Genomic DNA, 16,890 nt, shown 5'->3' on the forward strand with positions numbered 1-16,890 from the left:
CTTGAACAGAAATCAAAAGGGTGTAATTCAACCACCGGGTGTAAGCCTGGGTACGACAAAAAAAATAAAAATAAACAAGACAGTAAGCTTAATCAAAGACTATTTTAATTGAGTAAAATAGGGTTATGGTTATGACGTCATCACCATTCTCACCCCCCAAGGTTTTTTGAAAAGTCGGCGCCTATGGTCAACACAACAAATAGAATACCAGCACTATGTCTGGTTATGATAGAACACTGTCAGCCTTCATATATCCAGACAGCAAATCAGTCTGCAGACGTTGAATCAATGTACAAAATCGACTTAATCGCTGTCTGAGTACAAGCTAGTGAAGATTCCGAAGTCAAAAAATACACTCGCTTTTTTGAAAGATGATAACGTAATGCGATATAAATTGGAACCTTTCAAAGACCCTTGCCAGGAAGTGTATCGCCCATTTCTTGCATTTCCACCAAGGGAGCTCCGGGCGTTCGTCCTCTTCAACCTGCACGTGTCATAATATGATTTTATTATTAGTGGGTGTTGGAACCACCTATAGCGGGTGATGTAATTAAGTAACTCAGTGCTGCCACAGAGCAAATAAAGTGAAAACAGTTAGTTCAGTGTTACTGCAGCCACTTCTTAACAAAAGACAGTCGCAGCAATCCTCCTCACGTGGAAACTTGCCTGTAAAGCATCTTCCGGCAGAGGGCGCACAACGGTAGCACGTAGAAGCTTCATCCAGTGGTCCATGGTCTCTTCATTGAAGAGTTCAACAGGGAGAGCATACTACAAAGAAAGGACACTTGTGATCAAGTCATGTATATACGCGAGGAAATTCGTTTAACGTGGAAGGATCAGATCAAAATTTGAAAGGTGACGTCTCAATACAGGAAGCAAACGTGAATAAACCACTCTATACCTAACAAACCGTTCCTAACAGGTCAAATATATTTGCAAAGCCCACATGAGCTGAGATCGCAATGTTCATTGTAAAAACACCATTCATGATATGATTCATGAGTATTGTTAATCACTGGTTACGTAACAAGTGATGCCATTACCTGGACGAGAGCATACAGGATCTTAAGAAGTTGCTTATGCAGAATTGTGGATGTGGCCGAGTTATCATCAATAAATCTTTGAAACAACTGAAGCATAACAGGAAAGAATATCTTCATTGCAGCGATAAGAGGTCCTCGTTCTTTCATCTTCTTAAACCTACAAGCAATCTCATATGATATTATCTTCATAAAAAAGAAAAACTTTAAACACAACCTGCTATCCGTGAACTCTGAACTGGTGTCACTGCTGCTGTAATAAAACCCACTGGACAGTGAAACAACTACACAAATGGAAACATTCATGTCAACTATGCGAGTGGTTCCTTAGAATGCCAAGGTGATGTTCAGAAGGTCACAATATTTCTGGCCACATGCAGACGAAGTAATGGAGGAAACTTACTCATAATTTTTAACAAGCTGGTACAAAGTCATAAGTGCTCCCATCCAGGCCCGATGGTTGTCGGATTGAAGATGCAGAGATATCTTGTCAATCACCGATGGCCACTTTTCAGGATAGTCATGCTTTATAATGTTGCTCACAATCACAGTTAGTTGGCTCCTGCAAAATCAAATGTGATAATAATTCAAACGAATCATTTTGCCATGCCAGTCAGAAAGCAGCAATTGAATGATTCTAGCACCAAGACAACAACTGAAAAAAACTTTAAAACAAATCACCAATGGCCACCGAAACAACCCCAATCATGTACTAAAACCTTCTCAAGTTCTCAACCCTTTCAATGCTCCAGGTCTTTGCAGAAAAAATCAGAAGCTGAGAAAATCAAAACCATGGTCCAACAATTTAGATGTGTGGCCTGTGATATGGAAGAACTAGGGTTGAATAAACGGCCCTCTGCCTCATTGTTTATCTATAAGTGCAGAACACAAAGTCCACTGCATAAACCAAACCTACTTCATAATCATCCCAGCAGCATCTGGATTATCTAGCTTGAATGTTTGATGTGAAATAATTAATTAATTAAGCATTACCTGATAATATCTGGAGCATGAATGATGGCCTCGACAACATTGTCACGAATCATAACTCGATCATTTTCTTGAATGCTAAAGACATCAGGAATTGGGACATCATCTTTGTCGACACGGTCATGCCACCACTGAGTGCACATGTTCTTGAGATAAATAGCTCCCGACTGTCGGACAGGCATGGCTACCTCATATGACATTATTAACTGGAGAAGCAGTGGAGTGAAGCCAGGTACTTTGTGTATCTGCAATCGATTGGAATGAAGGTTTAAATAAGATTAGGCTGCATAGTGCATATAGTATGTACAGTTCAGTTTATTGGCGATAAACAAACAAGAAGTTCCGTACAAACAAATTGAGTGTCTATCAACACAACAGGATGGCAACGAAAGACCTGTAAGGTCATCTATGTATGTCAGCTGTCACCCTAGTACAATTAAAAGTGCAGCACAAAAGACAACTGGAACCAGTAGAAAGACATAACCAATTAATCATCGAATGAGCTGCTTAAAATTCCAGTCCAGTTTGCCAAGAAATAGAATAGAGCAGAGCAGTACTGAACCAATGTCCTATCAAACTTCGCATGCTTCACACTATTTAAAGCACCATACAAGTCAACACAGAAACTGATGAACTACAATTATTAAAACCAGCTCTTCTGTGTTGTGCAATAGCCAACAAAAGAAGGCAAGCTTTATGCACTATAACCTAAGATTACCTTAAAAAAAAACAATCAGCCACCCACTTGATCAAGCTGTTCCTCAGCTGCTTTTCTTAACTCAGGATTCATCGTTCCCTCCAAAACAGTCACCACTTTTGCAGGATCCATGCTGAAATAGCTGGTGGTTGAGCAATCTGGCATTTGAATGATATTGCTATTACATAAGTCTACAAAAACTTTTGAAATGTTTAGCTATTGAATAAGAACTACTCTTGAGTTAACTAATGGCTGATTACTCCACCAGAACACAGCGCTTTCAAGATTGTTTCTTTGTAACCTCAAGTGTGAAAATAATACATACGGTAACTGCAAACTATCTGCTTATTGGAAAATCTGTTTATAAATCTAATGCACATATTACAGTATTAAAGTTTCTTTGCAAATACAAACATGTACGTATTCTAACCGTAAACTAGACATAGGCTGTGCATATTTTCTTACAAAGCTGACAACTGCAACTAACAAAACATACTCACTAAACTCTGAATAACCTACAGTGTCTACGCAGTTCTGACCTTCCAAGAATCAATACACCCAAGCCCGCAACCAGGGGGGGGCATTGGGGGCATTTGCCCCCCCGAAATTCTTTGAAAAAATTTTAAGCGTTTTATGCAGTATGAAATGTAGGCCCTACTATACGTCGTACACGTACAGCCATACAGTACTGTAGGGTACCCGGACATTTTGTCGAAAGGACATTTTGCCGAATAGACATTTTTTTGAAACTCATTTTGCCGAAAGACTAATTGCCGAAAGGACTAAATGCCGATTAGACAAATTGGCGAAATTATAGAATTCGGTAATTAGTCCTGTCGGCAAAATGAGTTTTGGCAAAATGTCCTTTCGGCAAAATGTCTTTCGGCAAAATGTCTTTCGGCAAAATGTCTTTCGGCAAAATGTCCGTGCACGTACTGTAGAGTGTAGAGTTGTAGACTATCGAAACCGAAAGTAGGCTACGCTGGTTGGAAGCTATGCTAACAATTTGGTTCGATAAATTAGGCTGGCATCCTCATTATCTGTTTCGTTAGCGTATACATAATGTCAGCATCCATCATCACCATAAAAAGCGTTTAAAAACAACTAAATAATACGAGATCAAAAGCAGCTGCGATAGCGTGGTGAATAAGCTACTCAGTTGGGCTTAGGCATTTGTAAATCTGATTTTAAATGAATTCTTGAAAGTGAAAGGCCAGCAATTGCGATTGATGCGGTGTCAGCAATAGAATCCCAAAAAGAGTTTTATCCAAACATTTACAAACTCTTGATAATTTTGGCTACACTTCCAGTCACAATTGCTTCTGCAGAAAGAACATTTAGCTGTTTACGACGCTTGAAAAGTTACCTTAGAAGCACTATGGGGCAGGACAGGCTTTCTGGACTAGCTCTCATGCAAATCCATCGTACTCAAATTCCAAGCGCGGAATTGGTGTTAAACGAACTTGCCAAATCAAGTAGAAAGTTAGACATTATGCTCTAAATTAAAATGTCATTTTGCATTTGCAAAGTCAACTTCTTTTGGCCTACAAACATAAAAACTTGTTGTGCCAACAAAATGTTTCAGGATTGTAATTTGTAATTACCGTGTTGAGTTTATTCCTATGTATCTGTTTGTTTATGTTGATATAAACATATGTTATTGATTAATTTATGACTCCAGTCGTGCCAATGCAGTTCGTAGCCTACAGATGTTGTATTTTATTTGTAACCCAGTAAACATTGATTGTTGGGGCAACATTGGCAAGAAGTTGGCCGCAACATTGGCAAGATGCAGACGCCAACATTGGCAAGATGTTTTATGCACCATTTGGATGCATCTGGCCAGCGTTGGCGTCTGCATCTTGCCACCGTTGGCTTCTGCATCTTGCCAACATTGGATTATGCATCTTGCCAACGCTGGCTTCTGCATCTTGCCAACATTGGCTTCTGCATCTTGCCAATGGTGGCAAAATGTTTTATGCACCATTTGGATGCATCTTGCCAGCGTTGGCGTCTGCATCTTGCCAACGCTGGCTTCTGCATCTAGCCAACATTGGCTTCTGCATCTTACCAACGTTGGCAAAATGTTTTATGCACCATTTGGATGCATCTGGCCAGCGTTGGCGTATGCATCTTGCCACCGTTGGCGTCTGCATCTAGCCAATGACGACTTCTGCATCTAGCCAACGTTGGCTTCTGTATCTTGCCAACGTTGGCAAAATGTTTTATGCACCATTTTGCTTCATCTTGCCAACGTTGGCATCTGTATCTGGCCAACGTTGGCAAGATGGCTTGTGCACCATTTTGCTTCATCTGGCGCCTAAATTCTGGTTGACTTTTATGCACCATGATGCTGCTTTATCTGATCTATTGACTATTGTGATGCCCACGCTTTGACCAAGGTTGGCCATGCGAAGCAAGCTGGTGCATAAAACATCTGAACAGCATTGGCATCTACATTTGCCAAACGTCTCTGTACTTAAACCTCGCTCATCACCAAAAGTTTATTGTTGAACCTAGCTAATCCTTGGGCGAAAGAACAGCAGCAACACGGATTTATAAGCAACACTACTCCCTTTGTGACAAAGCAAAGTAACAGCCGAGCTCCGTATATTTTCACATTTATTAGAAACAAGCCACATCAAATCGTATTGATAGATGGAGATTCATTGCACATCAGCAGCTTTTTCTTGTGTATCTTTATCATTGTGAATTCCTGCAAATGAAACAAAAATATTTAATTCAAGAGGGCTGTTTGGCAACAGTGTAGGAATCATAGGCGTAGCCAGGGGGGCAAAAGGGGCCATGCCCCCCCAAATTTTCAAACTTTGGATTCCGAAGTTGAGCCCTTTGTTGAAAATGCAATAAAGTTTGTAGAAATTTATATCGTTTTCCAAGACATCTGGCTATTAACACCCCCAAGGACTTGTTTTACAGAAAGACAGAAAAACACAAGAAACAGAAATTACAGAAAGACACACAGATTAAAGACACCAATAAATTTTCCAAATCGTAAATCGCCTAAAATTTACGCGATTTACATTTCTTTGAACTAATTTGTGGAAGCAATTTCAGAATGGCTTACTCTGTTGGGCTTTTGTGTAGTTATGGAGTTTTTGTTTAGCTGTGTTTTTGGTGTTCTCTAATTTAGCCGCAGTTTTTGCCAGTTCGTGTGTAAGAGCTATCTTTAATAAGTTAATAGCTGTTTATCTGCTAATAAATTTCATACAAATATTACCCTAAAAGTGTTTTCAGAAAGCGCTATAATCCATTATTTGAGTGTAATTTTTCAAAATTTTTTCGGGGGAGCATGCCCCGGACCCCCTTAGAATACGCGTGCCTTCGGCACGCTCTAACCCCGCTACCAGTTTTATTGCTTCAACCCACCAGGATACGCCACTGCACATCAAGTGGCGATGGCTTTAAATCAAACACTTTGTTGTTCTCTTCAATTCATCAAATATTTGGCCCCCCCAAAACATTTTTCTGGCTACGCCACTGTGTAGGATTTTGATCAGTTGTCGTTCAGGATACTACGAAGTTAATTGACAATCTGCAATATCAATGTAATATCCCTCTCTCCAACGTGCGTGACAAAAAACTTATCATTCGATTCTGCGCCACGCAGAGCAATAATCAAGTTCCAATACATTCTAATTGCGTGTACAGTAGTTATTCAACAACTAAAGCAACACATGCGCTGTTGTCTTTCAAACATATAACAAGCTCACCAAAAGTTAGTTTTTGCCGTTTTCAGCCACCTTGCCTGTCCTTCCAATTTCGAAATCACTCTGAAACTCTTCATCAATTTGCTGCACGGCAGCAGCTTTGTCGTGCGCCATCACCATGTCTAATCATGAAAGTAAAAAAAGAAGTGTTAAATCAGTATATAAATGCCGACATAGCCTACTAACACCCATGTTCGTTGTTCACATCAATGCGAATACACCACTAAAACATTTTCATACATTACTCAATACTCTTCACAATTACATCATACATTAATCAAAAGAACAAAATGGCATAGTTATGACATAATCATTTAGTCGTAGTAAAAACATTTATCCGTACTCACCAAGAACAATCTTTTTCAGATTCTTTTTTAAACAATCAAACGAGTGCTTAGACTTTACGACGTTTTTTTTTTCCTTTCTTTTTTCTCGACATGCTTTGAACTGTGTTGTGTTCGATAATAATAGTTGGTAATAAGTCCACTGATACAATCGCTTGCATTTTTGCCAACAGCTTGACTTAAATTTGCTATCTGCAAAATGTAAATCGAATGTAATGACAGGGGTTTCATCCATCATATTAAAAAGCTTCAGCACTTGTTACAGACATTTTCGACTGTTACAAATGACAGCCAACGTTTAAAGTTTATTTCGGGATTCCAGTCGTCTGTTTTGTTGCGTATGTAGGTCGCAGTGTAGGCTACTGTAGGCTATGTTGTCGAAATGGGCGCAAAATAAAACATGTTATTATTATTATTATTCAGTTGACGGCAATGAAAGCTACATTTGCAAATACTCTACAACCATCACAGACCTATCCACACGACATAAAAATACAAACACATTCAAGCAGTCAGGCAAACACTGCCGGAGCAGCAAAATCAAAGATTGAGCAGAACCCTACACATGTTGTGGGACATCACAAGCTCTGCTACTTTGCTGATATCTTCTTAGCACTCATCTAGAAGCACTGGCACTAAATTTGTCACGAGAATATTTCATATGAAAGTTTTCCATTGGTCATTGAGTTTTATAACTTTCTCTAAATTGAGTTTTATAACTTTCTTTAAATTGTGTAAACGTAGCCTAGTGACAAAAACGACTTTACACAATTATTTCAGGTTCAATGAATAAAAGACATTCACTTACCAGGTTTTTATAAACATTGTCGTAAGTCATTCCTATAGTTTCATTTTGATCATTTCTAAAACTTCTTTCGGCCGTAATAGGCCTATCTCAATTGAATTCGATTTTTTATATTTTCGATGCAAGAAGCGAAAATTCCTCTTAGCGCTGTTCACATAAACATTGTGCTTTCGGCTCTCCACGTAATTGTGTATTGAGCACAACCGCCATGATTGAACAGTCGAAGTGAATCGAGTGACGTCATAATCCCTTTAGCAAAGGATTACGTCATGGCCTTTGTCTTCCTTCATAAAAAAACCAAGTTCTTCTGCTAAATTGCATCTCCTCACGTTGATATAACACATCGCCGCATTCTAAAGCTTTGTTGCCTCTTTCACTTCAACGCGTCATATTGCCCAGTCAAAGTTTAAGTAGTGACGTCATAATGGAGTTTTTACAACAATTATTGTGCCTGCAGTATTGTTCTATGCACCGCGGGAGGAGAAAAAACGATTCGCCGCATCGTTGAAAGTAAAAGTAGCGATCGTTTTGTGAAATCTCGCTTCAAGAAATTGAGGAGAGATTTCGACGCAACATGACTGCTCCTGAAGCTGGCCTATTGTGCAAGCTTTGCTACATTTAAAGTAAAGACGCCCCTTTGTTGGCGACACGAGAATCTCACCCACGTGGTCAAAATCAGACAGTGAGCGAGACTGCTCTCAGAAAAAAATCAACAAGTGATACTGCATCAATCGATTTTTTTTACATTGATTCAGCGTCTGCAGACAGGTCAGCAGCGCGGCGACAGTGCAGCCGCAACTCAATGATTACATGATCACCACAATCATGCTGCTGTGTCGAGCGCTACTAAACATCAACAAGTGAATTCGATTAAGCTTACAAGTTGTTTTAAATTTTCTTGAACTGCACGCAAATTTTGAGGTTAGTCCTGAAAAAATGTTTTTAAAAATATTACAAAACATTTTAGTATAGTTAAACTTGAAAATTAAAAAAGCTTTTGTTGAACACAAGAAAAAAATGAAGACCTGGCAACTTGAATTAGCAACCACGTTTTTAAGTTTATCGCTTGTTAGTTACCTTACCAACGTCTGCAGACGTTGAATCAATGTAAAAAGAACGGATTATGCTAGTTGGGTATTGCAGGCGCCAAAGCCTAAACTTTCTGGAAGTGTTCTCTGAATCACAAGACATTTATTGCACTAAATTATCTGAAGCAATTGAATATGAACAAACGATTTTTATCATGGCGTTGTTGGTACAAGAATACGGTATGCGAAAGAAACTGTGTTTTTCCACTAAACCACATGAGTCATTTAGTTAAAGAGTCATTTTATTGTTGGCTATTAATATTATCAAAGAATAAATCCAGTGAAGCTGAAATAAAGTAGCCAACGTTGCAATTGTTTATTTTGTAGAAACGCGTAGGGCGAATGGAAACTTTAAACTGGTTCGGTATCAAGCACGTTATCGCGTTCGCGTTTTGTTGCTCCTACCTTTTTCTAGACCTCTGCTCCGTTTGGCATAAACAAACTTGGCAAACTGTTGGCTACACTTCTGACCAACGCTGGTCTTAAATATTCATAGTATACTTGTACGGTATCAGAAAATAATAACAGCATTGATAGCCTATTATTAAAATGTAAAATTGTAGCAAAATCATGGTATACATTTGCATAATTTTAAAGAAAACACCGAAATTGTTATGAATTGGCACAACGCTGGCAATGCTTCTGACCGATGTTAGCCAACCACACAACTGTGTTTTGAAGCAATACCACATGAAAAGAGGTTTGTGTTAGTAATTTTAAAGATTAAAACAAATAAACCTGAAATAAAATCTTTGAGACCTTTTTGAACGCATGATAAAAAATAAGTTATTGAAATTGATGGCGTATTGTTGGCAACATGTTGGACATAATTGCCAATCTTGTGCCCTCACATTCAGCATATAGCCGACGTTGCAATTGTTTATTTTGTGGAAACGTGTAGGGCTAATGGAAAGTTTAAACTGTTTGGGTATCAAGCACGTTATCGCGTTCGCGTTTTGTTGCTCCAGCCTTTTTCTAGACCTCTGCTCAGTTTGGCATAAACAAACTAAAATGAAACTACTTTGTTGGCAAACTGTTGGCTACCCTTCTGACCAACGCTGGTCTTAAATATTCATAGTATACTTGTACGGTATCAGAAAATAATAACAGCATTAATAGCCTATTATTAAAATGTAAAATTGTAGCAAAATGATGGTAAACATTTGCATAATTTTGAAGAAAACCCCGAAATTGTTATGAATTAGCACAACGCTGGCAATGCTTCTGACCGATGTCAGCCAATCACACAACTGTGTTTTGAAGCAATACCACATGAAAAGAGGTTTGTGTTAGTATTTTTACAGTTTAAAACAAATAAACCTGAAACAAAATCTTTAAGACCTTTTTGAACGCATAATAAGAAGTATTGAAATTGTTGGCGTAATGTTGGCAATGTTGGCAAAATGTTGGACAAAATTGCCAGCCTTGTGCCAACATACCCAGCATATAGCCGACGCTGGCCCAGCAATCAATGTTTGCTGGGAACCGACTGAACACATTACTGTGATATCGTAATTTTTCGACCACTGAACCGTAGCATGGTAGTGCCACACACTCTATCAATGGGCGTGGACATTAACATAAAAATGTCACAATGCATCATTTTAATGTTTGTTCTTTGATAAAAATTAAATGCCCCCCCCCCCGAAAATATTTGCTGGTTGCGGGCCTACACCGTATCCCAATGCCTGGATTTTCAACCTTTTCTTTTTGTGCAGTTCAGCAGCAATCTCTCAAAATTCGGCAGAAAACTAATTTCCAAACGAGTTCGCAAGACATGTGGTGGAAGAAAAAATCACCGAAGTAGTTTTGTGTGGTCGTGGTATCAAAGTTGCCAGATGACCAAAAAAGTTGCAATTGTTTTGCTCAAATCATGTCATCGTTCAGAGGTGTTTGAAAGCAAAAAAAAATCTTAACCTTATTTTTATCCAAATAAATTAATGATAAAACCAAATGGCTAATTAATATATGCTTTTTAAATTCTAATAAGTGGGCTTAGCCAAAGTATTTGTGCATCCAATATCTCAAAAATGCATCTTGATCATATAAGCCAGTGGTTCCCAAACTTTTTTGAGCGCGACCCAAATATGAGTTTGGTGAACATCTCGCGACCCAAGACGCAGAAAATCTGTATAAACAATTTCAGCAGTCTATACTGTTTTTGCAATGTTTGCCTGCTTCTTCTTCTTCTTCTCTTCTCTCGTTTGACTTGTAGTAGCTTAGATTGGCAATGCCTCATCGTGCAGCCATGATACGGTAGTTGGGTCCAGTTGTCAAATACGGTACCGATGTTTTCACTTGGAGGCCGTAAGATGGGACATTCGTGGAGTATGTAGCCTATTGCATTGTTTGTTCTACCGCTCCGCAGACATATCGGCGTATTGTGCAACCCCCACCTAAACAGATTAGCTCCAGTGCAGCCAACGTCACATCTGATCCTGTTCAATGTGACCCATGCCTTTCTTGAGAGGTATGCTCCAGGAGGGATGGAGAGTGCTAGTATAACTGAAAACTGGGGAGGGATATGTGGCAGCTCGTTCCATTCCTGGGACCATGTCTCCATGCAGCTGAAGTTCTTATCCACAAGCTGTGTAGCATATCGATGAAATGGGCGCCTTGATGACAGGCATTGAAGTCTGACTGGTCCATATCTTCGGGAGTGACTGTGGAGAAGGTGTTGAGGATCGAGTCTTGCATGCAAAGCCAGTTTGTGAGAGGCATCTTCCCTACGGACATGAGCAGGAGCAATGCCAGCCAAAGTTGGTAGATAAGCAGTAGGTGTGGGGCGGAGACAGCCAGTGATGATGCGCAAGGTGTCATTAATGCATACATCCATCTTTTTTGTGTTTCTGCTACGGTTCCACACAGCTGTGGCATATTCGGTTGAGCTGTAGACCAAGGCTAGTGCACTTGTAGTTGTACCCAAGGTTGGTGCTCGGGCTCCCTATCCTGTTCCTGCAAGGCTTCTCAAGAGGTTATTTCTCGAGGTAACCTTGGCACGGAGTGACTCGATGTGGGGTCTGTAGGCCAACTGCCGGTCAAGTTTTACTCCAAGGTACGTTGGGTTTGCAGTATAATATGGTAAAGGATTTCCTTTTAGCGAGACAGACATTTGACGCTGGGATTCCCGATTATTTAAATGCCTGCTATAAACAAGACACAGACAACCAGTTGTAGAGTGGTGTACTGTAGCTCGTCTTGCTCAAAGGGTAAGTAAAAGTGCTGGATTCGTTGGAGAGTCAAACCGGCTTGGCTTCAGTGCCTCTTCTTGGTGCTTAAAAAGAGCCTACGCTCATTTTTTTGCACATGTCGGATGTCTCTTCTTGTTCTTCTTTAAGTATTCGTTTGACAACATTTTATAACACAGCCTACGTAGCGGCTTCCCTGCAACCAGGGTCGCAGATAAAAATTAACTTCAAATTAAAAAAATAGTTCAGAAATCTTAAATTGTCAACTTAGAGAATAATCTACGTTTAACGTGATTTGTTGAAGGAAGTGACTTGAATGCCGGTAAAACTGTTGGCCATAATTGATTGATAGAAGAGAAGCCAAATAAAAGTGTAAGATGCAATAATATTGTCGATGTTGGGATTAAAACAACTCAATAGAAGAAAAAAAAGTTTCTTTATAAATTAATTTACAACAGTCCTATTTTGGCAGATTTAGATCGTCTCTGCACGACCCATTTTCTGACCCTTCGCGACCCATGTTTGGGTCGCGACCCATACTTTGGGAACCACTGATATAAGCGAAGGTACCCTTTCAGTGCGTGTACCCGGTGTTACCGGGTATAGCAACATGTCGGTGAAATGCGTGTACCCGGTAATACCGGGTAGTCAGTTAAAACCTTGTTAAAGCTAGTTATTGACTTGCACGCGCCAGCTTGGCTTGTTTCTATGCACTAGAAGTTATTTGTAGCTGTTTAAAAACGTCAAACTTTAAAATGTCGGGGAGCAATGTGCGAGGTAGTCGGTTCAATACGGAGGAAGCGGTAGGTCAGATTTTTGCTGGCACAGACAGCCAGGACAATTTTGATATTGCTGATAGAGAAGTTTCGTTTCCGCATGTTAACTATGGCAGCCCGGGAAGTGATGGGGAATGTGATTTGAATGATTTTTATGATTTACATCTTGACGATAAATCCATGGATGTGTCTCCTGATTATGATGAAGAGGGTGGCCGTCGTCGTCGTGTGAGCCTCTGGGGCCGAGGGTCTATCCTTTTACCACCCCAGATTTACGATGTTCCCGGACTACACTGGAAGACTACTAGAGAGCAGCCAGTCTTTGGTTTCATCATCCATGACATGCAGACCTTCCACTCCATTAGATGGCTTGAAGATGGAACAGTCATTGATGATGTGATCTGCGGTTTGTTCCTCGGCACCACAGTCACAGGAGGAGGAAGAGGCCATTCCCCGTTGGCGCATGGTTGAGCGGAAAAGCCCGACGCCGTACGAAGACGGTTGAGGCGCACCCATGCCTGTCTTGGTAACCTTAGGCCGACGGGGTGTGTGTAGGCGTCGGGGCTGAACGAATAGAGTCTGGTGGCGCTTGACTTCCATTCAGAACTCTAGTTATGGGCAGCCCAAGTAGCCGCATTGATGGTCCGCCCAAGTTTGCCCTGACTGTCCAAGCCAGCCAGGCCTGCAGGCAGATAAAGATTGTTTTAGGGTTTACCACATAAAATTGGATTATTCGGTAGCTGCACCCAGGGCCGGATTTAGCTGATGGGGGGCCGTGGGCACTTTTAGATCGGGGGGCCCCCGTGCAAAAATTGTTTTAGCTCCGTCGGCTCGAAAAACCACCTCTACGTGTAGCCTACAGTAGCAGTAATCCAGCACTGCACAGCATTTTTCAGAAACTTCAAAGGCCGAAAAAAAATAATAACACAAAGTACATTTTTTCTACGTCGGGGGTCCCTTCAAGAGGGGGGCCCTGGGCACCTGCACCCTCTGCCCCCTCCCTAAATCCGGGCCTGGCTGCACCTGATGAAAAAACAGAGATTCATTAGACGTAGCCTAAAGCCTACGAGTAAATGTCCAAATTATGCTCTCACCAAACTCAACAGCCTGAAGTTTGTACTGTGAAAGAAAGCAAAAACATTTATTGAAAAGCATTAGCCTATGTGATAGAAGACTACAATCACTATGTAGCCTACAAACTATAACTATTTTTCAATGTATCTTTCATTTTTTACATGGTATTCTATGGTTCTTTTTGTCCGTTTTGTGTATTTTTATCCATTTTCAGTAAACAACAAGACATTCCAACAACATTTTACTAGAAAAATTTTTTTTTACAGATTTTCTAAAAATTGAAGCATCTAAAATGGCTGCCACGAAGTCACGTGACAATCTATCTGCGTAAAATTTTAAATTTTTCCTTTTTTTTATTAGTTCAACCTATCTTTAAATCTAAAACATAAAAGAAACTTTCAAAAAGCTCTAAGAGGAGCTCATTTTTTTCACATTCATTATGAAATGAATATTTTTTTCTAATTTTTTTTTTTTTAATTTATTACTTTTTTTACCAGTTTCATTTTTTAAATGTTATTCAGTAATTGATTTTGTTTGTTTTGTGTATCTTTATTCATATTTAGTAAGCAAAAAGACTTTCTAACTACATTTCATTACAAAAAAAAACGTATTCTTCACAAATTTCACAAAAATGAAAAAATCCAAAATGGCTGCCATGACGTCACGTGACAATCTAACTGCGCAAAACTCTAAAATTTTGCCTGTTTTTATTAGTCCAACCTTTTTTCAAATCTAATACACAAAAAAAATTTTCAAAAAAGCTCTTGTAGTACTTTTTGTACATTCATTTGAAAATGCATACTTTTTCCTAAAAAAGGGCTTAGCACAGGGACTAGACATACCTATAGCAGCGAAAGGGTTAAGTGTACACTTTTATAATTAATTTCTCATTCAGTATTTTTTTATCACTTCTGTTGTTTCTGTGTTATAACATAAACTGTCATTAGGTTTAAAACATTTGTTTGAACAACCAATCTTTGACAATTTTGTGTCGGGAAAAGATTTTGGTATTTTCTCAACCGTTTATCGAAATTGTATGAGAATTTAAACCGTACTTCAGTATTAATGCTAACCTGAGAAAAAAAATCATAGGTGTAAGCATTAGAAAACATGATCTTTTGAATGTTTATAAAATCTAAATATTACTTTAATTTTGTTCACAAAACTACTGCATTTCAATCCATCAGCAATGGTCCTAAACGTGATGTGGCAACTCTGATTTCAGTCTCTGTGGACCAGCGTTGCCAAAGGTAGAAAAACGCAACTCATTCTGACTAATTTCACAAAAAAGTTGATTGATTGATTAAATTTTTATTCTCAGACTGGGAAAGCTTCTTGCAGAGCTTAATCCTGGCATTTTTGCATAACTGTAGAGGCTTTGAATCACTGACGCAGGCCCAGTCACCGAGATTGACAGAGTGAAGTTTCCGATCGTCGGTCTTGATTGATTGACTGATTGACTGAATCTTTATCCTCGGACTGGGAAAGCTTCTTGCAGAGCTTAATCCTGGCAGTTTCGCATACTTGTAGAGGCTTTGAATCACTGACGCAGGCCCGGTCACCGAGATTGACAGAGTGAAGTTTTCGATTGTTGAAGTCTTGTTGCCGGGGAACTATTCCATCCATTAGATGCCGCTGAATGGAGAGCAGTCCTTAACGTGCGTTGCTCAAGCGCACACCCCGAGAGTCGAACCAGCGCCGCTTGATCTTGAAGCTTCTTCGTTCCAGAAGTGACGCGCTAAGTCTTGTTGCTAATTTCGTGAGAAACAAGAGTTGAAACTCAAAGCAAGGTTTCTCCGTTTTTTGTGGCCGTCGCTTACTGATTGTTTTAAAATATTTAATAAGCAAAGAATTTAATAAGCTGAAAAAAATAAATAATAACAATTAACGACAATAAAAATAACTTGGTTTATATTTTTGAAATTTCCCAATTCATTCCCCATGTCTAGAAACAGTTGATGACTTGGACAAGACAGTTTTATTGATTAGCTCTAGGCCTATTTACTTGTTGTTGTTTACTCACGTTGAATATTTATCGACCAGCCATGAGTTTAGAAACGACAAGTTGATCAGTCGAATTTCAATTGTTGAAATGTTGTTGCTGGGGAATTATTCCATCCATTAGGTGCCACTGAATGGAGAGCAGTCCTGAAATGTGTTGCTCAACTTCACACCCAAGAGTCGAACCATCCCCGCGTGATCTTGAGTCGAGCGGGTAACCACTCAGCTAACGGGACGAACATGGCCTCTAAGATGTAGTAGCTTGTGGAGGATTAGATATCCGCGCATTCCTCTATGAGCAGCCACTTGATGATAGCTAGAGGTCCTCCAGTGTTGATGGACCAACTGCCATTGGTGGAGTAAAAATCGAGCAGTGATAGAGTATTATAGTCTGCGGTAGGGGGAGGTGAGGTAAGTTGTGCCAGTGGGTAAGTTGAGCCACCCCCCGTAACTCAAAAAATAAAAATCGCATCAACTTTCTACTGCCACCTGCCTGACCGTTTATCTTATATGGAGCTATTCTGTAAAGATTATAGGTCTTTGTCTTGTAGAAAAACAGAAAAACTGTTTTTAGTGATTTTGGGAAGTTTTTTGAACTTTTTGAAAAAAAAGATTTTTTGAGTTGTACAAAATGTCTGTGGCATTCACCAGTATTGATATGTCTAACAGTAATCACTAATGTAGCTCATTCAGAAACTATTAAAGTGACGTTGCTAGCTCATATATGACTGGAGAAATTCCCGTTTAACTTTTAATGGCGGCCTTGAGGTAAGGTGAGCCAGTGATGTACAAGTAAGTTGAGCCTGTGGCTCAACTTACCTCACTTCAGCTTCCAGTGTTAAGTGATGATATATGTAGTCATTAAATAGATAACAAAGTGTATTTTACTCTTTAATAGTCTAAATCTCTGGAAAAATAGTTTGTCCATTGGTCTATTGAAATTTAAGTTTATTTGTAGTGTAACCTGCAGCCTACTAGCAACATGCAAGGGAAAACCAGACCTGTGCATTACATTGGTAAAATCGAATGCTTCAATGAAGATGGAGAAATTGAGGCCAACTTTTTAAGAAAATTGCCTGGAAAGTCCGAGAAAAAGTTGTCCTTTGTCTTTAAAGCAGACGATGAGTGTGTCTTTCTTAAAAAGGATGTCGTTAAAGCT

The 16,890-nt window shown here is 39.5% G+C and overlaps 1 protein-coding gene and 1 long non-coding RNA gene across 2 annotated transcripts in view; both read right to left on the bottom strand.

Annotated features, from left to right (window-relative positions):
- The window catches only part of LOC145784085 (importin-7-like), a 44,216-nt gene extending 33,749 nt beyond the window's left edge, over positions 1–10,467 (bottom strand). The window contains exons 1-8 of the mRNA XM_082595837.1: positions 10,363–10,467; positions 3,247–3,280; positions 2,776–2,885; positions 2,034–2,275; positions 1,444–1,602; positions 1,044–1,200; positions 667–768; positions 402–484 (exon numbers count right to left, since the gene is read on the bottom strand). Of these exons, the coding sequence (XP_082451963.1) occupies positions 402–484; positions 667–768; positions 1,044–1,200; positions 1,444–1,602; positions 2,034–2,275; positions 2,776–2,859 (827 nt within the window). The 5' untranslated portion in view covers positions 2,860–2,885; positions 3,247–3,280; positions 10,363–10,467. The remainder of the gene's footprint in view (positions 1–401; positions 485–666; positions 769–1,043; positions 1,201–1,443; positions 1,603–2,033; positions 2,276–2,775; positions 2,886–3,246; positions 3,281–10,362) is intronic.
- LOC145783881 (uncharacterized) lies at positions 5,336–6,855 on the bottom strand. The gene is made up of 3 exons (XR_014290968.1): positions 6,803–6,855; positions 6,459–6,577; positions 5,336–5,443 (listed from the first exon to the last, which is right to left on the bottom strand). It is a non-coding gene; the product is annotated as an uncharacterized LOC145783881 (long non-coding RNA).
- Positions 10,468–16,890: the final 6,423 nt, after the last annotated feature.

This window comes from Aplidium turbinatum, chromosome 15 (assembly GCF_918807975.1).
Source record: "Aplidium turbinatum chromosome 15, kaAplTurb1.1, whole genome shotgun sequence".
NCBI classification, from domain to species: Eukaryota; Metazoa; Chordata; class Ascidiacea; order Aplousobranchia; family Polyclinidae; genus Aplidium; species Aplidium turbinatum.